The following is a 22,957-nucleotide window of genomic DNA, read 5'->3' as shown; positions in this document are numbered from 1 at the left end:
TAACCACTGGGCCACCAGGGAAGTCCGAAGTTAAGGTTTTAGAAACAGATGTATTATATTCCACAAATATATATGTTTGAGGGGGGAGAACGTGAATATATTAAAGGGTGGTTTCTAAAGCCCTCTATTTGACAGCTTCTAGTGAAATTATTCCTGGAGAAGGGAAAGACTACCCACTTCAGCATTCTGGCCTGGAGAATTCCATGGACTGTATAGTCCACGGGGTCGCAAAGAGTCGGACATGACTGAGCGACTTTCACTCACACTCACTGACTGAAATTATTACTGAAGACTGAAAAAGATCACAGTTTAACAAACATTTAATTGAATACTTGCATATGTGTGGGTGTGTGCGTGTATGCTCAGTTGCGCAGTTGTGCCTGACTCTTTGCAACCCCATGCACTACAGCCCACCAGGCTCCCCTGTCCATGGAATTCTCCAGGCAAGAATATCGGGGTGGGGTGCCATTTCCTCCTCCAGGGGATCTTCTCCACCCAGGGACTGAACCTGTATCTTCTGCATTGGCAGGAGGATTCTTTATCACTGAGCCACTGAATCTGGGAAGCCCAAATGAATACTTACTATGTGCTAAATACTGTGCTAAAGGCTAATGCACAAAGAAAAACTAGGCACTTCATTGGCAAGACACATGCATAATTATGATATATAATGGTAGGAATATTAATACAAGTATTTTTAGAGTTGTGGGAAAGAAATTTAAATAAGCTTAAGTTTTTCTTTACTGAGTTATGAAGGGCTTCAAAGAATAGATAACATTTGAATTGATTCTTGAAAAGGAAGGAAAAGAGGGAAGGGACTTACATTTACTGACTTATTGTCATATGTCAGAAAAGTACTACATTGTTTAATTCTCATACAATCCTGAGTTTAGAGGGGTTAAATTATTGTCTTAAGAATCCATAGTTACTAAGTAGCAGAGCTCTCTTTTCTGTTCGATTGCTATATTTTTCCACAGTATTTCAAAATATGTGATGTAAAGAATATAAAGGTAATTCCAGCCTTACAATTTAATGAGAGCTGAACATATACATTTGTAATTCTGGATCAGACCAACTGTTTACCTTCTCCATGTCTGCACCTAGCATGCTGAGTGTAAGCTGCTAGAGAAAAATTACACAGAGTGGTACTACAATGAACATATGACATCTCACCTTGGCAATTATTTGTTATGTCTGTAATGCACATCACTCATTTATTATACAGCTATTTCAAACTTGTATTTTTCTTAAAATTCTGATCCTGGGACTTCCATAGTGGTCTGGTGATTAAGACTCCGTGCTTGTACTACAGGGGGAAAGGGTTCGATCCCTGTTTGGGGAACTAAGATCCCACATACTGCTGTTCGGTATGGTTAAAAAAATCAACAAGGACTTCCCTGGTGGTACAGTGGATAGGAATCTGCCTGCTAATGCAGGGGACACAGGTCTGACCCCTGGCCTGGGAAGATTCCACATGCCATGGAACAACTAAAGCTCATGCGCCACAACTAGTGAGTCTCCGAGCTGCAACTACTGAAGCCCGTTTACTCAGAGCCTGTGCTCTGCAACAACAGAAGCCACCGCAATGAGAAGCTTGCATACCACAATGAATAGCGGCCCCTGCTCACTGCAACTAGAGAAAGTCTGCATGGAGCAAAGAAGACCCAGCACCGTCAAAAATAAATAAAATAAAAAACCAAATTCTGATCCTATCACTTATCTTGTCATTAGAAAACAGCCATAAGATGGGAACTTCCTAAATTCTTGCCACTAAACCTACTAAGTTACTTTTAACATAATTTTTATTTTTCCTCTTCAAAATGGAAAAGGTGCCTCCTCCTATCTAAAGTTAAATCCCATCATTTCATCCTGGATCTCTTCCTTTCCCGGCACTTTTGCTCAATTGATCATCCTCTCTTTGAACTTTCAGTGTCTCCCTCTGCTTGGCTCCTTCCTATCATCACTTAGGCTGGATACTCTCCAACTCAGGAAGGTAAAAGCCCTTGATCTCATGCTCCCTCCCTGATCACCTTATATTCTCTTAAACAGTTGTTTTTCAGTCATTAAATTGTGTCCAACTCTTTGCAACCCCATAGACTGCAGCATGCCAGGCTCCTTGAGTTTGTTCTATCTCCTGGAATTTGCTCAAATTCATGTCCACTGAGTCGGTGATGCTATCTAACCATCTCATTCTTTGCCATTGCCTTGTCCTTTTGCTTTCAAGCTTTCCCAGCATTGGGGTCTTTTCCAATGAGTCGGCTCTCTGCATCATGTGGCCAAATTGCTCCAGTAGTTGAAGGGACTTACAAGAGTCCTTTCCAGTAGCATAATTCGAAAGCATCAATTCTTTGGCACTTGGCCTTCTTTATGGTCCAAAACTCATATCTGTACATGATTACTGTAAAAGCCACAGCTTTGACTATACAAACCTTTGTTGGCAAAATGATGTCTCTGCTTTTGAATATGCTGTCTAGGTTTGTCATAGCTTTTCTTCCAAAGAGCAAGCATCTTTTAATTTCATGGCCAGAACCCTTATTCAGAGGGTTGTCTATTTTTTCTATTATTATTTTTCAACTTCTATGCATTTACCAGTTCACTGCAATCTGCCTTTTAGCACCACTGAAACTGCTTTTTTGTTTGTTTGTTTCATCATTTTTAAAAATCTAAATGACACTTTCTTTTTTATCTTTGTTTGACCTGGCTCTTTGGCAGCTGAAGCCACTGCTGCCACCCTCCTCCCTTCTGAAAGGTTCTGGCTTTAGGGATCCACTCTTCCTGATGTGCCTGCATTTCTCTGGTCACTCCTCACTCTAGTGTGAGCTTTTTTTGCTGTGCCTATTACTAAACTATTAGTACCTATCAAGACTCTGTCCTAGGCCCCTCTCTGTTCTCACTCTATACACCTTCACTAGTTCATTCTATCTGCTTCCAGGTACAACCGCGTGTATGCTTTGACTCTCAAATCTCTAGCTCTAGATAAATTCTCTTCTTTGGACTCCAAAACCTGCATTTTAAACTCCCTTCTCTCCTCATTCCCTAAATCCAATCAATCACTAAGCCTCGGGATTCTGCATTCTAAATAATTTTCAAATTGGTCCATTTTTCTTGAACACCAACAACATCAGTTTAAGCTCATGATACCAACTATTGCTCAATAAAACACTGAAAAGCTTCCTAAGAGGAGCTCTTACCACTGCCCCTAACACAGCTACAAAAGGATTTTAAAAAGAGCTTTTGCATCCATTTCTTAAAATTATACTCAGTATTTTACTAGATACTTAGCTGATTAAAAGATATTTTTCTTGCTCTTGAAAGCTTAGATTCTAAGGACATATGATGAAATAAGAAAAGTCACTCTAAGGAATCATATTTCTTATACTCAAAACTGAATGTTGAATTTGAAGCCCTGATACTGTTAACTAAAAGTGAGATCATGTTAGTTGGTCTTTTCCTTTATATTTTTAAAAACCTAATTATTTAAGATTTATATGTTATATTTTTATACATAAAAGGTCTTAGCATAAATGCAGCCGTTGAAGGGTAAAACAGATTTCATTCCACTTGAAAGATAAAGAAAGAGCTACTTTGAAGCATCAAAAGTGAAAGAAAAGAAAAAGATTACAACACCTGGATAAGATATTTAGCTCTGAGTTTTCTGTCAACTAAGACAAAAAGGAAACACGTTAAATTACACAGTTCTCATTTTTTGGAAAAAAAAAAAGTTTCATCTATAGAGGCAAAAATTTTCCTGGAACTCACGCAAACAATAATTCATCATGAGATTTTTGTCTAAATGAGACTAAGAAGGATCATAAGCTTCTGTTTCAGAAAAAAAAAAAAAGTTTTAACAGTAAGTATGTAATCATAGTTGAGTTACTTAACCATGAGTTACTCAGCATCACTTTCATCTGTAAAAGTAGGCACAATGATACTTATCTCAGGGGACAGCAGCAAACACTAAATTATGTAATATAAATGGAAGCACTTAGTAGGTCCTTAAAGTTTCACAAAACAAAGAGAAATGGCACCAGATTTTGTTCTGATCTTCTATAAAGGCAGGGATCGTGACATTAAATTGTGTCTTTTTTTTTTTTTAAATAAGATTGACTGATTTTTGGCTGTTCTGGGTCATCACTGCTGTGGATTCGTTTTCTCCAGTTGTGGGGAGTGGGGGCTACTCTTCATTGTGTTGCTCAGGCTTCTCTTGCTGCAGAGCACTGACTCTAGGGTGCAGAGGCTTTTGTAGTTGCAGCACATGGGCTCAATAGTTGTGGTTCACGGGCTCTAGAGCGCAGGCTCAGTAGGGATTCCCTGGTGGCTCAGTGGAAAAGAATTTGCCAGCAAAGCAGGAGAAGCAGGTTTGATCCCCAAGTCAGGAAGATCCCCTGGAGGAGGAAATGGCAACCCACTCCAGCATTCTTCCCTGGGAAATCCCATGAACAAAGGAGCCTGGTGGGCTACAGTCCCTGGGGTCACAGTGTTAGACACAACTGAGTGACTAAACAACAATCCTTCCTTAACATTTTTTTATTAGGTTAATACACTTTCTCTAAAGAAAAGATGAGAATAAAAATCACCCAATATACTTTCTAAATACACACAATGGTTTTTGAATGTATCAATTCTAAAAATTTATAGAATAAGAAGCCACTATCGATTTTATTGTTCCTGGAAATTAAGACCACAACTGAACTACTAATGTGAGTGAGGTTTTAAGCTAACATTTTGAGCTAAGACCAATACAGAAAAGAAAAACCCTGTGGCCATGCCTCACCTATCCTAGCATTGTCAACCCAGGACTATCCCACTTATTTTCTTTTTTTCATGTAACACATATTTGATAACTATGTAAATGAGGTGGGGATCTCATTTCGTATTATTACCATACACACACAGTCTTACCAGAACTAAGTAACACCACTTACAAAATTAAAGCAAGATCTGTCCAATGCAAAATGAATATGAAACACTTTAAATGTTCATTTGATCTCTTTATGAATCACTTATTTAAACAGAAAATTTTGCTGATTGAATCAATGACTCATGCTAGATCATTTTCGCAGGGTCCTGACAAGGGTGAGGCAAGGTCTCAGCTGCCAGCCCTGCACTGGGCACGCCCCTGAGAGGGGGCACCTCCACTATTTTCTGCCCTTGCTGACTGCTTGCCCTCCCCTTAGTCTCAGACCTGATTTTCACTTTCAATAAATTTGACTTATTTATCAGAGTTATTCTTATTCAACTGTTATCTACTGGCTGTTCTGGGCACGTCACCCTCAAGAGTCATAAAATGAATAAATCAATCTTGCAGATTCTGTTTCATCAGGTAAATGTTCAAAGGAATGTTCAAGCATGTTCCTGGGTTACAGGCTATTTTCTTTCCACAGAAGCCTTCTAGATTTGCATTTGTGTCTGCATACATCATAAGTGCTTCCCAGGAAGTGCAGTGGTAGAGAATCTGCTTGCCAACTGGGGAGATGCAAGAGATGTGGGTTTGAACCCTGGGTGGGAAAGGCTCCCTGGAGTAGGAAATGCCAACCCATTCCAGTATTCTTGCCTGGAAAATCCCATGGACAGAGGAGCCTGGGGAGACACAGTCCATAGGTTGCAAAGAGTCACACGTGACTGAGCACACATGCTGTATACGTGATGCAAGTTGGTGCTAAACTGTTTCTTTCTTCTACTTTTTTTTTGGCCAGGAGGCTTGTGGGATTTTTGTTCCTAGACTGTGGATCGAACTCAGGCCCTTGGCAATGAAAGTGCGGAGTCCAAAACACTAGACCATCAGGCAATTTCTTAAACCATTTCTTAGAAAAGATTATAAGCTTATATTAGATTTGTTCCATTAAACTTGAAGTTTTGCTTTGGGGAAAAAAAAAGCTACTTTTCTTTGACCATTTGGCATAAAGAAAAGTCATAATGTTGGATTATTTATATACCAAAATGAAGAAATCTCAAATGCATGCAAATTAACTGATAATTATTTAATTAGATGTGTATCTTTGCAAACTTCATTGATGCCATGCAGTAACTGTCAACTTAATTCACCTTGCTAGTATTTAATTTTTATGTTAAGACATATTTTCCTTTAAAACTATTTAAGTCTCAACCCACTATTAAAACTTTTAGTTTTTATTTGGATTCATGAATAATGTGATTCCAAGTATGACATACAAAATATATAAATGAAGGCTTTCATATATTTTTCAGAGTTGAGCATAATTCTCTAAATTCAAGTGAGACTTGCCATTCTAAATACATTATCTATTATGCAGCTTTTTTGGGGAAAAAAAGCTTTTTGGTATGACTGAATGGACCTCTGTAGCTACTATTTCTTAAATATTCAGTTTTAAAAACTTTTGTTAAGATCCACATACTGAATAAATCTGGCTTCCACAGTGAGGCAACAACTATTTGAAATCAGAATCCTAGGACACAAGCGACAGTAGATAAGGCCTGGAATGTTGAAAGTCGGAAAAAAGAATAAATATCTTCAGAAATTTCTCTACTTTGTAACTTGTTGTCAGGTCTACTTATCTACCTAAAAATCATCTCTAAAATCTAGCCCAGGGACACTGTCTTATCCTTTTCATCCATCACATAAAATACACCTTTAAGAGAACTCACTCCAAAGGCCACTTCTAAGATAAAGACAGTCTCCCAATTCCCTTGACATTATTTCTAGGATATGTATCTTTAAGTTGTTTCTAGGAATATTCCTTGCTTCTTCTCTCTCAATAATTTCCTTCCAATAATTTTTTCCCAACACCTGATATATCTTTTCCAGACTAGGAAGCAATGTCTTCAGGATACTTATAAACCAATGATATGCTTTGAGCATTTCTTTCTCTGTTAGGACTGCAAAATGGTAAAAACATGGCTAAGACAAGGCAGTGATAGTACAGTGGAAAAAATTCATGGATTAAAAAACTAAGCTTAATGATATGCAGATGACACCAGCCTTATGGCAGAAAGTGAAGAAGAACTAAAGAGTCTCTTGATGAAAGTGAAAGAGGAGAGTGAAAAAGTTGGCTTAAAGCTCAACATTCAGAAAACTAAGATCATGGCATCCGGTCCCATTACTTCATGGCAAATAGATGGGGAAACAGTGGAAACAGTGGCTGACTTTATTTTTTTGGGCTCCAAAATCACTGCAGATGGTGACTGCAGCCATGAAATTAAAAGATGCTTACTCCTTGGAAGGAAAGTTATGACCAACCTAGAGAGCATATTAAAAAGCAGAGACATTACTGTGCCAACAAAGGTCCATCTAGTCAAGGCTATGGTTTTTCCAGTAGTCATGTACAGATGTGAGCGTTGGACTATAAAGAAAGCTGAGTGCTGAAGAATTGATGCTTTTGAACTGAGGTGTTGGAGAAGACTCTTGAGAATCCCTTGGACTGCAAGGAGATCCAACCAGTCCATCCTAAAGGAGATCAGTCCTGGGTGTTCATCAGAAGGACTGATGCTGAAGCTGAAACTCCAATACTTTGGCCACCTGATGTAAAGAGCTGACTCATTTGAAAAGACCCTGATGGCTGGGAAAGATTGAGGGCAGGAGGAGAAGAGGACAACAGAGGATGAGATGGTTGGATGGCATCAGCGACTCAATGGACATGAGTTTGGGTAGGTTCCGGGAGCTGGTGATGGGACAGGGAGGCCTGGCGTGCTGCGGTTCATGGGGTCGCAAAGAGTGGGACATGACTGAGCGACTGAACTGAACTGAACGATACCAACTGTTGGTGAGAATGCAGAGCAACTGGAACTCTCACTTGTTGCTGGTGGGAATACAAAAGACATAGTCACTTTGGAAAATAATCTGGCAGTTTCTTACAATGTTAAACATACATTTTCCACATGATCTAGTAATCCTGCTCCTGGTATTTACCAAGAGAAAAGGAAAATTTTTTTTTACATAAAAACATACACAACAGTGTACAGCAGCTTTATTTTTAAGTGTTCCCAAATGGAAACAACTCAAATGACCCTTAACTGCGAATGGATTAACAAGCTGCAGTATATCCATACAATGGAATACTACTCAGCAATAAAAAGGACAAATTACTAATATGTATAACAACACGAATGAATCTTTTTTATGGCAACTAAACAAAACCCAGATTGAAAAGACCAATAATTTTATTACTATTGTTATTATTTCCTTTTTCGGCTGACTACTTGGCTTGTTGGGATCTTAGTTCCCTGACCAGGAACGGAACCTGTCCCTTTGTCAGTGAAAGCACAGAGTCCTAACCACTGGACTGTAGGGAATTCCCAATTTTATTTATTTGACATTCTGTGAAAGGATAATACCTTTTGTTGGAAAAGGCAAAACTACAGGGATAGAAAACAGATCAGTGGTTGTTCAGACTGGAGTTGGGGAAAGGGTTCAAGAAGGAATTTTCTGTGATGATGAAACTATCTTACATATTGATTGTGGTGATGGTTACAGAACTGTGTGCATTAGCCAAAAATCACAGAAATGTATGCTAGAAAGGGTGAATTTTATTGTATATTATATCTCAATAAATCTGGCTTTACAAATGAGAAAGAAAACTGAGATTATCCCAGTGACCATTTGGCTCTAGGCAAACCCCCTGAAACTCATTTTCTTCTTTTATAAAGTAGGGATTGTATTAAGCCTAAAATGAGTCTTTCATGAGGAAGAAATTAAGGAAAACTTATGGATTTTAAAGTTCAACACAAATACTGTACACTAGTCTTGGCTACAGAATGATAAACAAGATAAGAGGTACACTAAAGAAATTTACTGTCTAGAGGGAGAAAGGTGTAACACAGATGATTATTAAATAACATGGAAATTCAATGACAGAGATATGAATAAGGCAATAAGAGGCCATCAAGAATTAGGAATCCCAGGAATAAGAATTAACTCATAATGAATATGGGCAACTGGGATCCAATAATCTCAACCCAATTTGATTCCGAAAAAGCCTAAAGTGGTAAAAAGTAAGACAAGATGGAAAAAGTACCTCACGATGATTTAGAAGTTGTTCCAAATCTAATGCCATTTGATCCTTCATTTGCTGCAAAGCTGACTTTTCTTTACTTAAATTGCTAGGGGAAAAAGAAATATACCAAGTTAAAAAAAATTGTCATACTAGTACAAATTTAACAAATAAGAAATTGTAAAAGACTAAAGACAAATTTGATGGTTTGAATTAAAGAAAAATTAAATTTATAGTTCATAAAGATATCAGATGAGTGACTACAATGTTTGATTCAGTCATTGGCCTATCTGTTTTATAAGAATATTTTTTCAATCTGACAATGTGACTGACACGTTTTCATAGAATACTTTCCTGCCTAGTAGGGGCATACAATTAGTGTTTTCTTAAAGATGACTGGTTACTCCTGAAATGTAAAAAGATGAAGTGGGACTTATATAAAAGGTAAAAAGAAAGTACATATGGTACCATATTAAAATTTGAGACTCTGAAAGTCAAATGATAACACTTATTCTTAAAACTGAAAGTATATTTTATAATTTACCACATACTAAATTACCAGGTATATAACTGAGATAAATTAATTAGATATTTGGTCTATGGTAAACTCAGGAAAACAATTTTGGCCTCCATATTCTTAGTTCAGTATTTAATTTCTAAGTCTGCATTGTGGATTTCTTTTTGAAATCACCTATTTTCTGATAGGAAAGAGTGACAAGTCTAATTGTAAGGACATATTATTATTTAAAAAGATAAATATCTGAGGCTTATCTTATACTGTCTGGAGTTTTATTATTCAACATATAAAAATTAATTAGAACCATTAAATATTCTTTGAAAGCCATTGCGATGAGTCTACTCAGACAGTACTGCAACCAGGATTAAGAAAAGCAACAATGAATCAAAGAAACACAATTCCTTGAATGTCAAAACAGAATCTGAGACAGTGAAGTTAACGAGAATTGTCTGCTGAACAGGTAGGATGTTTTAAGTTATACTTTAAGAAAATAGAATGCCACCAATTTTTAAAATATTAGGGGAAAGTTTTTTTAAACTCAAGGAATAGCAGTAGGTGTTCTAGGAGAATTGGTAATTCCAAGGACTTGAGAATAGAGAAATTCAAATTTTCTTCCTTCCTAGTAACAGAACTTCTCCAAGGAAGCATCACAGTCTGTCCTCTGAGAATAAAGAGACTAGATGCAATTCTGACTTCCGTTTCCAACTGTGCCACTGACTCAACTGTTTAGTGTAATGCACCACAAATACCACCCCACTGAACCTCAGTATTCACATCTACTAAAGTGGAAATAATGCTCATGTATGTCAAAGGGACATGTGAATTATCTAATGAATGATTATATAAAACACTGAACACAAACCTCTATGTAAATGCTATACTGTGTTACTAATTTAGATAAGGAAGTCATCAGAGGAAAATGGTAATTAAATGTCAATAAAGGTAAGCAGCTCAGCAGGAAAACAAACTGACTTTTGTATTTAGGCACCAGAGATCCTACTGAGCCGACGAGTTGGAAAAACCTAGATGATATAAAGGAAATTGAGTGCCGTGTTCCGCTTGCTGCTGCTGCTGCTGCTGCTAAGTCACTTCAGTTGTGTCCGAATCTGTGCGACCCCATAGACGGCAGCCCACCAGGCTCCCCTGTCCCTGGGATTCTCCAGGCAAGAACACTGGAGTGGGTTGCCATTTCCTTCTCCATGTTCTGCTTCAGTCCCCCCCCAAAATGGTAAAGGATTGGGTGTTTCTGTAACTTTAAAATTCTATCTTTAGCTAAGAAGACAAAATATTTTTCAAAATGAAAATAAATGTCCAGTAAATAGGAAGAGGAATTTTCAAAGAACAGATATGTGTTCATATACATACTCATATACATTTACATATTCATTACATGTACCCCCCCCACACAGAATGTAAACATGTACTCCATGCAGTACACACATGGGTGTGCATACAAAGACACAAAGACACAGGCTCTCAAATACCAACAGACCCATTAAGTAAAGTACAGTGTAACAGTAATGGAACGTTGATGTAATCAAAGGATTTGGACCAAATAATTCATTAGAAATGCTTCATATGTAGTGCCTAATTTTTTCAGAATAAAGTAAATATTTCATATTTAAGTAACAAAAATAACCATATAATATGGAGTAAAAGGCAAGTGGATAAACTGGCTTACAAAGCAACTTTGCAACACGTTGGCTCCACAGACAACATGTAGTTGCTCAGCCGTGTCTGCCTCTTTTGCGACTGCACTCTGCCAGGCTCCTCTGTCCATGGGATTTTCCAGCCAAGAATGCTGGAGTGGGTTGCTATTTCCTTCTCCAGGGGATCTTCTTGACCCAGGGACTGAACCTGGGTCTCCTGCCTTGGCAGGTGGATTCTTTACCCCTGAGTCATCAGTGAAGCCCCTTGGGTATATATTTTCAGTCTTAGCCTTGTCTTTCTTAAATCACAAGGGAGACCACCTTCAACACGTGGGTCTCGAAAAGTGAATATGATGATTACTATATTCTGTGTTCTTCCACACACAGTAATTACTCAATGGAAGTTTAATCTCCATAGGACATTTCATAACAGTGGAAACTTACCCTTAAAAATACAAAGCTTCTATGCGTGACTCATAAAGCAACTACAAAACAAATCTCCTTATAAGCACATCTATGGTGAATGGTATATTACACCCATAATTGTTCAATTCACTGTTAATTATTACTCAGAAATTCATGTTTATGGCTCTGTTTCACCTGCTGTATGAAAACATATTCCTGATATACTGTTCCTTAACTTCCTGGATCAATATACTCTGGCTTAGTCTTATAAGCCTAAGTAGTTTTCTCCTCCTAAATGACTAGTTAACAAAAAACGGAGAACTGACAACAGAAAAAGAAAATTTATGCTAATTATTCTCTTTCCAAGCTTCCTTCAGTCCTGACCTATAGATCAAATCTATATAACTCAGACTTTCTTGTGGATTGGTGGAGGATTGTTAAAAGTACTACTTTTAGAACGGAGTATTTCTTTAATGATAGTGAATAGTGATATCTCAAGTGTTAGGTATTAACATGTTTATCACAATCTCATTTTAGTACATATTTACTCTAACCTTTCTAGGCACTGAATAAATTGTATCAATAGCTAAACTGGCAAGTTGTGGGTGTGATATAGTGATACTGTCTTATTTTGTAGAAAAATGATAAAATTATATTTAGTTCTTTAAAGAAGGTTATATTGTATAAGCTAGAGAAATATTTACAAATTAATCAGTTTATGTAAATATTCTTTACAATTAAAATCCACACCCAGCAAAAACAAACAGGAATTTTCAAGGAACATAATCACTTAGTCATCTTTTTGGATGGGTCATCAAATGTTTAAAGTTCGAATTAATGAAGGACAAGAGGAAGGGAGGTAACATTTACTGAGTTTCTCCTGTGTGCCGGAAGCTTTTGCTTTTTATATGTTACTTCATTTAATTTTCACAATTACCCTTTGATGTTCACATTAATATCTGCATTTTTATAGATACATTTACCATGAGAAAAAAAACCAGGCTGATATGTACTCTATTTGAAATGCCACTGGCTCAGAGTCAGGGTGATGGCAGACAGAATGTGACCTAACCTGCTGTGTCTGACTTGTTGATTGGGCTGTGTATTGTATGGCATCTTTTCATCCATGACATCAGGGTACATCTACAGCATCTTGAAAGCCATAATTAAAATGCTGAAAGCACCATAACTCTTCACATTAGAAGATAGTTGCTTCAATGAAGAGCAAGACTTCATATCATGTGAAATATTAGTTCAGAGTCTACTAAAATAGTATACAATAAATTTACAGAACACAGAAAGGTCTCAGATGTTTAGCACATAAAATTTTTTTTTTGTTTAATTCCATAATTGGCATAGTTCTTATGATTACTTACTGTTGCTATTATTAAGGGAGTCCTAATTTTTGTTATGGAGAAAGAAATGGCAACCCATTCCAGTATTCTTGCCTGGGAAATCTCATGGACAGAGGAGGCTGGAGGGCTACAGTCCATAGGGTGGCAAAACAGTCGGACATGACTTAGCAACCAAACAAATTTTTGTCAAGATTCAGTATATTTTGAGAATTGTTATTTCTCATTTTAAAGATAATTTTCAACATAAAAATATGTTAAAAATAAGACAAAACTAATATATCAAACATTTATTGAGCATTTTTAAGCGTAGGAACAGTGCTATGCATGGTACAAAGGCTATATCATTTAGTGTGCAGAATAACCATGTGAATTAGGTGCTGTTGGTGCCACTCTCATTTCGCAGATGAGAAAGTTGGCTATAGTGTCCAACACTACAGCCATTAGCTAGCCAAAATTGGCAATGAAAATTCAATTAATTTAATTCAAATAAAATTAAAAATTTAGTTCCTCAGTAACACTGACCATATGCTCAATTGCCACATGTAGCTGGTGGCTACCATTTTGGACACCACAGAGAGGTAATATTTTTATCATGACAGGAAGTTGTACTGGATGAAGTTCAGAGACTTTAACTGATTTGCTCTAATTCAAAACTGAGGACGGAGCTGGATTTATCCTTGTCCTTCCTTTTAAAATCTGTTTTTTGTACAGTAGCTTTATTATGAAATATTTCAAGAGAGAAAATTGAATAGGCCCCCGTGTATCTGTCACCCAGTTTCAATGATTATCAACTCATGACAAGCTCTCCTTTTAACTACTATTCTACACTATTTTTTGTTTTTTTGCTTAATTATATTAGTTAATGAAAAATTAGCTCTTATTCAATTAGAACATAGGGAGGCAGTATAACATAAAGGTGAAAGTTATGGAATTAGAAAGCAGACAGATCTGGATTCAAATTTTGGCCCTATCACAAAACTAATATGTTCTTAGATGACAAATGGCTAAATTTCTCCAGGGCTGAATTTGTTCATCATTATTATTTTCTCTTATAGGTGGTTATATTTTTCTCTATAATAAACATTTTTACCTATCCTAATTCTTAGTAAAATAAATATTCAAACAAATTTACTTGAAGGTAATTCTGAAAGAGGCAAATTTCCCACCAGGCTTTTTATATATCCCTGATCCAAGATTACAAAGGTAAAACAAAACTCGATACAAAATTTCAAATATAACAAATTTCTATAATATGTAAAGAAAAAATTCTCTTTGGGGCTCTTTCCTCAATTTCCCTAGGATAACCAAGTGTCAAGTGAATGATAAGACCTAATTTCTATTGCTCCCAATAGCTATTTGTAGAATGGTTTAGTTAATTCATTGAATTAATTTAATAATGCTGGTTATGAATATTTTAAATATTTAACTTTAAAATTAATCTAGAAATAAACTGTTATCTATGTTGACATTTAAAACAGCAATGTGATTTAAAATTACTTTATTATATTACTGAAAAATTATGATCAAGAATAAAATTCTGGGCCAATTTTTTGGTGGGGTAGAAAAGAGAGGAAAAGATAATTATTCTGATTCATCAAAACAACATTCACACTTTTGAGTTAGTTATAGAGAGCTCCAATGGTGCAAACAGTTAGCATGTGGTCCTTATATGGAGTTAATTATCAGTAGTTTTATATTTTTGGTTATATATCTTAGGAAACCTAAATTTAATAGCTATCTTCTCTAATAACTATATTTTTAAATAAACTACCTTTTCTAATTACTTAAATTTAAGAATTTTCTTTCTCATCTAATTCTTTGCTTATAGTTTTATAAATTGGTTAATAATTTATCTAATTATTTATTCTAAATAATTTTAAAATCTAATGATAATTAAGCCAACTAACCAAGCATCTATGAGTTAAAACATCTTTCTTTACATAGCATCATTCTTCTACTGTAATTTAAAAAGACTAAAATGAGCTCATTAGATGAACAGGGAAAGAATCTGAATAATTATTCAGTGGAGCAAGTCTTTTGATAAGGTGTCATGTAAGAAAACAATTTCAACTAAGGACGTGAAAAGAATTTATTTACATTGAGGTAATTTATGGTTTACTTCATGTAAAAGGTCAGAGGCAGAAAAGCCTAAATTCCTTGGCAAAGTCAACAGGAATCTAAGTAAATGTGTACATTTTATCTGTTTAAAAAGTCGTTCTGACTCCACAAGTGGCCCATCCCACTAAAGGATTCTAGGGGACAAGGACAGCATAGGTTGGCTGTTGTGTGCCCTGGGGTGCGGGGAGTGCTTTGTTAATCAGTGCAGCATTGCTACTTCCAGGGTAAGACTTCTGATTTATTGGGTGGAATGTGAGTACCTTAATGGGATGTGACTTAGGTTTTCTAAGAGAAATCGAACACATCACATTTAAGATCACTTTCGTCATGTACATTTTTTTTTCTTCCAGTTTCCAACCTCAACTCAACTACAGCAGTATTATGCTCACAATGCCTTTATTATCTAAATAAATCATAATAATATTTTATTACTCAAATAAAAGATTTATAGATGGTTACCTGACATCTTTTTCGAGTTCGATAATACACGTCTTCAGGGAATCAATCTTAGAATCTCTCTGACGCACTGATTCAATGAGATACCTGTAAGGTTGTTGAGTCTGGTTTAACAGAGAATTGGCCCTGTCAAGCTAAAGAAAAAAAAGGTTTCATTAAAATCTAGACAATTTTATAAGAAACTGAAACTGTTCAAAATGCCCTAGCACAGATACCAGCTCTCCCTCACATGAATTACTCTGAAAAGCTCTTCCTGTGTAAATTTGAAGGTTTTAAAAATTACTAACCAACATAACTATTCTTTAAAATAAAAATAAAGACCATGTAAATAGGAAAGAAACTTCTTAAATAAAATATTAAAGTCTTATCAATTTGGGGAATGAGTCACCTAAATTTTCTTACTGTTTGTTGGTCTGAGACAACATGTGATATAAAATTTATCTTTTAATGAATATCCATTAGCTAAAATGAAAATTATTTATTTGAACTTTATTTCTACTCAAAATAACATAGTGAAAGTGTTAGTCACTCAGTCGTGTCCAACTCTTTGCGACTGCATTGACTATAGCCTGCCAGGTTCCTCTGTCAATGGAATTCTCCAGGAAAGACTACGGGAGTGGGCTATCATTCTCTTCTGCAGGGGATCTTCCCAACCCAGGGATCGAACCTGGGTCTCCTGCATTTCAGGCAGGTTCTTTACCATCTGAGCCAGCCGGAAGCCCCAAAATAACATAATCACTTATAATTCAGTAACTTTTCATGCTTTCATATTCCTTCTCATCTTTACTTACGTACCTAAACCACTATGTATAATTTATGCACCTAAATAACTATATATATTTTAAACAGTCATGTTTAAAATATAAACATAAAATTTATGATTTTGTGCATTTTACAGTGTACAATTCAATGGCATTAAGTACATTCACAACAGGTTAAGCATCACTAGTATCTATTTCTAGAACGTTTTCATCAACCCAAACAGAAACTCTGTGCAGATTAAGTAAAAACACTCCCCTTAACTCTCTAGTTCCCAAAAACCCTATTCTTTCTCTATGAATTTGCCCATTCGAGATACCTCATATAAGTGGAATCATATTTGTCATGTTGCATCTGTTTAATTCATTTAATTCTAATGCATTCAAGGTTTACCTATGTTGCACCATATTCCTTTTTATGGCTAAATAATATTCCAATGTATATTTATAGCATATTTTGTTTATTCATTCATCTGCCGGTAGATACTTGCATTGTTTCCACTTTTTGGCTACTGTGACTAACGTCGTGATGTACAACTATCTGTTTGAGTCCCTGTTTTCAATTCCTTTGGTTACCTACCTAGGAGTGGAGTGGAACTGCTAGGTCATATGGTAATTCTATATTTAACTTTTTGAGGAGCTGCCAACTGTTTTTCAAAGTGACTGCATCATTTTACCTTCCTACCAGCAATGCACTTGGTTCCAATTTCTCCACATCTTCTCCAACACAGTTATTTTATGTATGTATTGACCATTTGTATATCCTCTTTGGAGAAATGTCTATTCACATCTTTTGCCCATATTTTAGTTAGGCCTTTTTTTTTTGCTGTTGAGTCATATGAGTTCTTTATATATTCTGGGTGTTAAATCCTTAATTAGCTACACGAATTGCAAATATTTTCTCCTATTCTGTAGGTTGTCTTTTCACCATCTTGATACTGATCTTTGATCACAAAAGTTTTTAATTTTGATGACGTCCAACCATACCTATTTTTGTTGTTGTTGCTGCTCATTCTTTTGGTGTCATTTTAAAGGAACCACTGCAGATTCCAAGGTCATAGATTTTCTCCTACGTTTCTTCTATGAGTTTTATACCTTTATTTTTGAAATTTAACATATTTGATTCATTTTGAATTAATTTTTATATGCAGTGTTAAGACATGGGTCCAATTTCAATCTTTTACATGTAGATATCCAATTTTACCAGTACTGTTTGTTGAAAAGACTGTATTTTCTCCATTGAGTGGTCCTGGCATCCTTACTAAAAAACCATATATGTGAGATTTACTTCTGGGCTCTCAGCTCTATTCCATCAGTCTTATATGTCTGTCCTTATGCCAGCATAACAGTCTTTTGATTACTGTAACTTCACAGTAAGTTTTAAAATCTAAAGTATGAGTCTTTCTACCTTTGTTTTTCATTTTCAAGACTGTTTTGGCTATTGGAGGTCACTTGAAACTCCACATGAATTTTTAAATGGGATTTTCTGTTTTTGCAAAACGTTGGGATTTTGATAGGGACTGCTTTGAATATGTCAGTCATTTTGAGTAGTACTGTTATCTTAACATTGATGGACTTGGAGGGTATTATGCTAAATGAAGTAAGTCAGACAGAAAGACAAATACTGTAATGTTATCACTTATCTGTGGAATCTAAAGAATACAACAAACTAGAAAATATAACAAAAAAAGAAACAGCCTCACAGATATAGAAAACAAACTAGTGGTTTACCTGTGGGGAGAGGGGAGAGAGGGTGGGGGAGGATAGGGGTAGGGAAGGTACAAACTAGTATGTATAAAAGAAATAAGTGGGAATTCCCTGGCAGTCCAGTGGTTATGACTCTGCACTCTTATTGCCAAGGGCCCAGGTTCAATCCCTGGTCAGGGAACTAAGATCTCACAAGCCATGCAGCATGGCCAAAAAGAAAAAGAAAAAAAAAAAGCTACAAGGATAAATTGTAAAGCACAGGGAATATAGTCAATATTGTACAGTAACTATAGATGGAGTATAATCTGTAAAAACTGTGAATCACTATGTTCTATATCTCAAACTTATACAATGTTGTAAATCAACAATACCTCAATTTAAAAAATGAAAAGAAAAAACAACCAAGCCAACCAACCAAACACACAAAAAACAATCTTAAATCATCTTATCAGCCAGGGATGTCTTCTTTAACTTTTTCAGGAATGTTTTGTAGTTTCCAGTGTACATGTCTTTCTCCCCTTTGATCAAATTTATTCTTAAGTATTTTATTTTATAAATAAAATATTTTAGTTACTTTTCAGATTGTTCAAAGTTAGTGTACTGTGTACAATTTTGTATCATCCTTTTTCACTTTATCTTATATCATAATCATTCTTCCAGGCTGTTGGAAGACCTTAATTTATATTTTCAATGGTTATAAAACTGTCTAGTAAGCCAATGAGTCATAATTTAATTACATTGTTTATACAAGCAAACATTTAGGCTGTCATCAATTTTTGACTAGTATAAATAATGCTAAACAAATGATTTGTACTGTAGATAAAATTTTTCCTTAATATTTTCTTTAAAAATTTTTTTCCATAACAGAAGCACCAATATTAAAGGGGTACAACTATGTAATGTGCTTGATATATAAGACCAAAGATCTTCCTAAAGGATTTTATCATTTATGTGATCAACCAAACTTAGTTTTTCTTTGTGTTTACTCTTCTTCTCCTAAGCAAATATAAAATGTATGCTAGAACAGGACTAAACAGCACTGTCAGTATCAGGAGGCCACTACTTTGGTACATAATAAGTTCTCGAAAAAGGAATTCTAAAAGCTGGATATGTAAAAACTGAACAATTAGAACAAAAGTAGTAGATATCTATTATTATAAGGATGAGGGGGTCAGGAAGGGAGTATTTTAGTATGCAGAACAAAAAAATTATAAAATTCCTACTTTATGACCTTAAATGTTCCTTGACAATAAAATTCTAGCTTTTTATATGAAAAAAAGTTTTTCTTCTTTCCTTTATAAATCCAGCAAGTTTAATTGAGGCTGAAGATTTGCTGCTTTTCTAGGACAAGAAATGATTTATATTTCCTTCCCAAATAAACTACAAGATCTACACATTTTTTTTTTAATTAAGATCTAAACATATCATTTATTTTAGCACTGCAATTTTTTTGGGTTCTCCTCTCACAGGGGGAAAAAAAAAATGAGTGACTAGCAGCCTCAAAGTTGAAGGTATAGAGAACAGCAGGGTGTGGACAGTGGAAGGTAGAGAGGAAGGCACAAAGAATCAAGGGCAGAAACATTCATTGTGAAAATGATCAACTATGAGGTTCAGAGAGGTGAGGAAGAAAGTGAAGCCAAGAGGTGGGTGACTAACTCTTAGAGGCTATCAGCATACAGTTTGAGGACCACTTTATAAAAGTTATGTAAATAATTCACCTAAATTATACTGGACATTTTTGTTAAGGTTATATTAAGTATCACCTAGGACAAAAATTCCTCAAAGAACAGGATAGGAATAGTGAAAGAAAAGAAGATTTCTTTTTTTTTTGGACACAATTCATTACAGTGAAAGTAGAGCCATAAAGAAAAAAAATACCATGAATATTTTCTATAGTTTGGGTTTTAGAGCCCTTTTCCCTTGCTTTGGTAATCATTCTTTAAAATCTATTACAGTGTCACTGGAATCTTATTATTCTGCTAAGTTATTTTATGAACATTCAAATATGCAGTTGGACAAAAATAAAACTAACTTCTACTTACCTGTATAACCAGTTTCCCTAGTCAATTAAATCAAACAATTGCCTTGACTTTGTTTTCACAGAACTGACCCTAACTGAATAAACTGAACTGACAAGTTGTTTTGTGTTTCCAAGTGCAGAATAGTTGGGGGTGGGGAGTAGGGGTGGGCAGGACATGGGAGAACTAAAGGCATTTACAGAAAAAAATGTAACAGCAGTCATTAACCTTAATTATTTTACTTTGTTTTTTCTCATTACAGTAATTACATATATTAGGTTTTAGTATTACAAACAAAATTGAGGACCAAAAACCTTACTTCCAAAATGTATCTCTACTAGGCAATCAACAAACTTCCTCCTCTCTAGATAATAGAACTTCTATAATGTTGTAAATTTTAAGAATGTTTCTTTATAAGCTTTTAAATCCCCCAGATTTAATTCCTCAGGGAATTAAAGTACATGTTTTTCAATGAAAACTGATGTTAGTATCTATTTTTGAAATTAATGTTAACAACAGAATTTCATTTCTCCAATACAGTTTTAAAACAATCTTTTTGTAACTATAATCATTTGTATTCAAAAAGTTTCACAATCACTCACTTTGCCTATTGTTAGTAATCTTTTCCTTATAGGAAAGCCTTAGTAATTAGTGACTCAGGAATCACATATGTAACGAATGACTCAGGACTAAACTCATGATACAACATTTTATAGAATTGTTATTTCTCTTTTGTTTCAATAAACTGTACATATGATTCAGAGAAAAGCAACACTTGATTATAAGATAATTATATATGTTCTCTTATATTTAAAAGACACAAGAGGTGACTACACTTTGCTATGTTTTTCCTAAACAGGGATTGATTTCCTTGTGGAATTTAGTTTCAAAGAAACTCCTAGAAATGGAACTCTTTCTTACCAGGGACAAAATGCATTCTGTTGAATGGAATGCAACATTGAGTTGCTTTCTGTGTATAAAATACATACATGTAATACCTTCTGGTCGTGGTAATTAGTTGTGCTGAAAAACCCACATATCCTGTTGCCTATCTTTCTGACTATGCCATGGAATGGAAATGCCTATTTGAGGTCCAACAAGGGGCAATACTTTGGTTCTACTTCTCTGTGTCCTCAGTCCAAAGCAGTGGTTCTCATATCCACCTAATCCTCAGAACCATTGTGGGAAATGTTAAAAAACTGATTTCTGGGTCCTGCCCCAATTCTAATGAATCAAAATTTCTCAGGGTTCGGCCTTAGATTTTGATGATTAGTCAAATTTGGAAAGCACAGCTCTTGTGATTTTTGAACTTTTTACAGGCCACTCCATCCAACTATTTTAGTAGGTTTAAGGGTACTGCACATAAACTATCTTATATGCTGAATTTACTATCCTCCCCACTAAAACTAGCTTCTTCTCCTGTGCCCTATATAGTTAATGACATCATCATCTACAACAGGGGTAATATTAATATTTAATGGATACAATACAACCTATTAGGATGCTAGCCTTTGCACTGGGGCAGGATCCTGGAGAAACTCTGTGGTTCCAGGTGTTACTTTTTTGTTGCTGAAAAGTGGGGAGGTCCAGAAGATCTGAGAAGAGGGACTAAGATAGACAGGACCATAGTGGCAGAATGACACTTGTGGGCTGAGGGCAGCAGCTGCTGACAAGTGTTCCTCCAAACATTTTATTATTTTAATAACCAAAAGTAAGTGTGATTATCAGCCCTGCTCTGGTCCTGAGTATGGTCCACAGAATAAGGAGAAATTCATGAGACTAGGATGTTAAAATATTTGGAATTAATCAGCCTGGAAGCGATGACTGAGGTCACAGGAGTAGATAGGGCTGCAGAGGATTATTTTTTTCAAAGTGTGGCCCTGAATCACTTTTATTAGAGTCATAAGAATGCAGACTGTTAAAAATGCAGACCCCTGGGCCTCATTCTACACCTACCTAATCATAATCTTTGAGGGTAGGATCTAGAAACCTACATTTTCAACAAAAATCTTTGGTGATTTTTACGCTCACTAAAATTTGAGAAATACTACTGAGGTGTAAGAACATGAAAGGGACACCTACATTTCTGGTCTGGAAGCAGAAGACAATATCAGTTAAGAAGACTAAAGAGCTGTATGAGGGAAAATGGTGCTGGAAAGCAAAGTGAGGACAGAATTTCAATAGTGTCTATAATAACTATAATGTCATGCCACTGGTAGAGTAAGGGACTGAGAAGAAAATATTGACAATCAGGAAGTCATTGGTGATCACTGAGGAAGGGCATAACTGAAGGAAGGTTAAGAGAGAGCAGAAGGAATGAAGAAGAGAGAGAGGGGTTAAGTTTTGAAAGTTATTTACATTAACACATATAAATTGTGCCTGAGCGCACACACACACGGACACACACAGAGCTCATTATTTTTGAAGAGAGATCACAGAAGAAAAGAGTAAGTGAAGATATTAAAAAATCCCTGGGTGAAAAAGACTCAAGGAAAATAAATTTAGATGATCTAACTGTAATAAGGAAAGCTATATGATGGAATGGATGGTTTGCGGGAGTGGAAGTGGCCTTCAATAAAGATAAAGGGAAACAGGATAGATATAGAAAAAAAAAATACTGGGCCACAGGTATGCGAACGCTGTTGATATACAACAACATGTATTTGTTACACTTGCAAGCAGCAAAAAGTAACACATTTCCACAAGAAATTTTCAGTACATTAACACTGTATCGAAGAATTTTCTCTCCTCTCCTCCCTTCCATTATATACTGATGGAGTAACTACCTGAGTATAAGACATTAGGCTAAAGGTGGGAATGTCAAGGAAAGCATGATGGATGAATCTGGCAACAAAGCCTTGGAGAGTGCTCAGTGAATGTAGTGTTCAGATGACTGATAAGGTCCCAGGCTGTGTTAGGAGGCCACGTGGAGCCAAGGGGCTTGACAGATTGGAAATGCAAAGAGTTTATGAGCACAAATAAAGCATAGATGTAGTGGAAATGAAAAG

General features: G+C 35.7%; 1 protein-coding gene and 1 non-coding gene across 10 annotated transcripts in view; both read right to left on the bottom strand.

The window, feature by feature from the left end:
- PIBF1 (progesterone immunomodulatory binding factor 1) overlaps nucleotides 1–22,957 on the bottom strand; it is a 205,802-nt gene that overhangs the window by 25,660 nt on the left and 157,185 nt on the right. For all 9 annotated transcript variants that reach the window (XM_081550927.1, XM_081550926.1, XM_081550928.1 and 6 more), the window contains exons 15-16: nucleotides 15,470–15,600; nucleotides 8,991–9,075 (exon numbers count right to left, since the gene is read on the bottom strand). In XM_081550927.1, the coding sequence (XP_081407053.1) occupies nucleotides 8,991–9,075; nucleotides 15,470–15,600 (216 nt within the window). The remainder of the gene's footprint in view (nucleotides 1–8,990; nucleotides 9,076–15,469; nucleotides 15,601–22,957) is intronic.
- On the bottom strand, nucleotides 16,113–16,184 carry TRNAF-GAA (transfer RNA phenylalanine (anticodon GAA)). Its single transcript has one exon. It is a non-coding gene; the product is annotated as a tRNA-Phe (tRNA).

This window comes from Giraffa tippelskirchi, chromosome 12, assembly GCF_054371585.1.
Source record: "Giraffa tippelskirchi isolate mGirTip1 chromosome 12, T2T-mGirTip1v1.2.pri, whole genome shotgun sequence".
NCBI lineage: Eukaryota > Metazoa > Chordata > Mammalia > Artiodactyla > Giraffidae > Giraffa > Giraffa tippelskirchi.
The sequence above is the reverse complement of the archived record's forward strand: the minus strand, read 5'-3'. Positions and strand labels throughout refer to the sequence as shown.